The 3,769-nt window shown below is 37.4% G+C and overlaps 1 protein-coding gene across 1 annotated transcript; it reads left to right on the top strand.

Moving 5' to 3' along the window:
* Positions 1-249: 249 nt before the first annotated feature.
* Positions 250-2,359, top strand: LOC135471018 (uncharacterized). The gene is made up of 3 exons (XM_064750066.1): positions 250-405; positions 713-1,165; positions 2,271-2,359. Exons 1-3 carry the CDS (start codon positions 264-266, stop codon positions 2,357-2,359), a joined length of 684 nt encoding a protein of 227 aa, XP_064606136.1. The 5' UTR covers positions 250-263.
* Positions 2,360-3,769: the final 1,410 nt, after the last annotated feature.

Below are 3,769 nucleotides of genomic sequence, written 5' to 3'. Positions count from 1 at the left end.
GCAAAAAGAAATATGTGTACTGTAGCATTGTAACGACGTGATGTCTTTATTTGGCGAATCTTTACTCTTCTGCGTGCAAATTTAAAGTGAATGGATTGGTGAAATATAATTTTCATTTACAGATAGCAAAGAGTTTTTATAATTTGTTTTAATGTTTGTTTTTGTCTTTAGCCCCGAAATATCTGACGCCTCAGCAACGCTGTTCATTAGGTGAAAGTGTTTTCCATCATCCAGATGGTTGTGCCCTCTTCTACAACTGCAGTATGGGTTTCCAACGTCGCCCTAGACTTGGTTTGCAGCTTCTAGACGAATGTCCTTATCCCCAACTCTTCAACAGCGAAACTTCGAAATGTGAAGACTTCGTCAATGTCACATGTGGGACAAGAAAAGAACCCAAAGCGCCGTGTAAGTAATTTTATGCTTTATCTCATTATTATTATTGAAAATACTCAGTTTTCTTGATAAAGTATTTGTGAAGGCTTTTTGTGAAAGTGATAGTAACTGTACATTGGCCATAAAATCAAATATGCATGTTGAAAACACTTTGAGATCTAACCGTTTCATTGAATAGCAAGCTTGATAACACGGCAATTTCCCGCAGTCTCATGGAAATTGATTGAAAAAAGTGCCTGCTGACTATGTCATACAATTTACGGAAACCTTTTCAGGCTACTTTATCCTTTGTGAGAGAAACGTGGGTATTTTTCTACAGGTGAATACAGGAAAAGACAATGCCAGGTTGCCCACTGCAGACCGTGTTGGGCTGTAACGCCTTCCTGTGTCAATGCTTCTGATGGTCTTCACTTCGACACTCGCAGGATGTGGACACCAGTGTTCGTGGAATGCAAGCAAGAGAGAACAATCAGTGTAAGAAGGTGTGACCCACTCAACGACATTCCGCAAATATTCTCCCCAGAACTTCTACAATGCGTTAGTATATATGACGTTCCGAGACAGTTCAATGGCCTCAGACCGAACTGTGTTGGAAGCAAGACCAGCTGTACCCCGAGGAAAATGGCCGTTGTAACATTTACATTCAGTGCACCAACCAGACGTACGCCGGGTATGGTCAGTGTCCTCAAAACCGGAACTTCGACTTCGCCACGCAAAGTTGTATGTTGCCGTCAGAAAAGTGTCCTCCATGTGGAACAAACCAAACTGCATGGTATGTTGTCTCCCCGGGATTACCCGGTTTCCTTTCACAGTATTGCTGGCCTCAGTGGTATAGTGAAATATTTCAGTACAACGTAAAACACTAATCATATAAACAAATAAACTAATGAATAGAATTTGTTCCCCTGCCTCTACCCGAGGGAGCTATAGTTTCACACTTTGTCAGTATGTCGGGCATCAGTTTTTACGGACTTCTTTCAAACGGTTCATCGTACTGAAATGGAGCTTGTTACATGAGCTCAGGCATGACACGTTAGAGATCAGATTGTTTTGGACATATTGAACTGAAGCGTGTACATATCTTCACCATGACAAGCTTCAGAACAAGTTCGGCTTTCGGTCCGTTTCGTCAGCTTACAACAGAACTTGACTTTTATTTGACTTTCAAGCTATGGCACTAGAGCGGCATCTCTTATTCGTGTTTAGATCAAACTACCGAAATAATATCAATGTTTTTCGCAATGTTGGGAACCAAAACCCACCGAAGAACATAATTCAGAAGTTCGGTCTAATAGTGTTTCATTAGGTTTCTGTATATTTTTATATTCCATGCAATATTAAAATTGGCAGATTGATCCTACTACGCTGTAAGGAAGGACGTCTCGTCAAAATGGAAAATCACTTTGTTGTCATGACGTGGTATTTCGAAACTCCTGTATTGAAACGTAAATGTTTTCTAAATGAAAGTAAAGTCTGTATGATCTTTTCAATTAAGTACAATGTCATTGAGACCAAACCAGATGGCTTTTTTGTAGAGATTTCAAAATGATGTTAACTTTTTATCTTGAACTGTGTGGTTCCACCACTATGTGAAAAATTTTGGTTTTTGATTTTGTTGTTAAAAAACAGAGTACTCAAGAATTACAAGGTCACTATAGGCGACTAATATTATCAGTGGAAACCAGGGTGACTATTTTCAAGAATCTACAAACTCAAACCCATAGCATAAAAGTATTAATACACAACGAGAAAGAGTATTTTGCATTTTATAAGAGTTATCCCCCTTCAAATCATCAATCAATGATTTTTCTGACAATCGACTGAATTTCTTGCTAGGAAACACTTTATTACAATTTTTGTCTCTCTGTCTTTTTCAGCACCGTATAATGAGAAACAATTGGACTGGAAAGGGCGTGATTTCGTGGCAATGCTGTTTCAGAAAAGGAAGATACAGTGCTATTTGTGAGACGGTCAAGCAATACAACTATTTCAGCCCTCCTTAGCAATATTGAGTTGGGTTTCTTCATTTTACATTTAGAATACATATTATATAATATAGATAACAAAGTCGAAAGCAAAAAAGGTGTGACTCAAATATAAACTGAATTACTTAGCTTTGGGTGGTGTATATATCTTATAGATCTATATTTGATGGTGTGGTGATTAATTAACACCGCCAAGTTTAAAGTAAACTGTAGGTCACGTAGAACTTAAAGCGCAGGGAAAATATAATGGGCGCAAGATTTTAAAATTTAACAATTCTTCCTTTTTACCATTGCCTCAACCTTGTACGGATAAGAATCGTTGTCGCTAGTTGAAGACCTCGGTAATTACACTGGTCGATTCTTTTTGGTTGATTATCAGGCGTTTTTGTTTGTATTTTCTCATCGTCACATTCTTTAATACCGATGATACGGGAGAGCTCCATGGTTTTATGACGTCAGGCTAGATACCTATAACATGGCAAAATGGCAAATGAGTGCTAGGTACTGACGATTGTTTGCTATTTATTTTGTTGATAAGTGGTGTAGAGTATTTTAAATATTTTAGATAATTCCTGGAATACTACTTTGTTAATTAATTGAGTTTTTGTGGCTCACTTTAAAATACAAGCAGATACACAGCAATTTGATTATCCCGTTTGGACAAGAAGATCCATTTGGTCATATCACCTGTAAACTGGGGATAAAAACTCAACTGGTTAGACTCCCTTGAAGGCCGGATTTGAATCCACAGAGTGAAGTTTAAAAACATTATTTGCTGACCGTTTTGAATTAAATAAAACCTTCTCTATCTGGCGTGACACACTATGATCATTTTTGGCATTTTCCTGTCATTCACGCGTAATATGGAAGACACATACTATATTAACTGGTTATTATCTTAGAAGATGTTGATTTCACTTATTGTTGATTTACTGATCACACATGTTGTCTTCTTTTTGCCTGCTGTAGACCATGTACAATCTCAATGGAATTATCGGCTTTAAATAAGTCTTAATACTTAAACTTCATGCTTGATTCTGTTATTTACAGTATACTGGTAATTCTAGACCTATGCGATTTTTACCAAAGTATATGTTGCAGGAAAGTTATGTTCCACTGATAAATTTAACGTAATACACGAGTAGTGTCACTAAAACGAAAGACTCATTTAAACTCAAAACGAAAGGCACATTATTTTGCCATCATTAGGAAAACTCCTGATGATGGCAAAATAATTTTTCTGATGATGGCAAAATAAAGTGTCGAAATAATGAGTCCAAATGAGTCGGCATCCAAACTCAGGACGCGAAGCTTAATGGAATTGTAACCAGTGCTGCAGATCGTACTTCGACCAATAAGACGAGTGTCATAAGACGTGGAAAACTATACAC

This window comes from Liolophura sinensis, chromosome 7, assembly GCF_032854445.1.
Source record: "Liolophura sinensis isolate JHLJ2023 chromosome 7, CUHK_Ljap_v2, whole genome shotgun sequence".
In the NCBI taxonomy this organism is placed as follows: domain Eukaryota; kingdom Metazoa; phylum Mollusca; class Polyplacophora; order Chitonida; family Chitonidae; genus Liolophura; species Liolophura sinensis.
The sequence above is the reverse complement of the archived record's forward strand: the minus strand, read 5'-3'. Positions and strand labels throughout refer to the sequence as shown.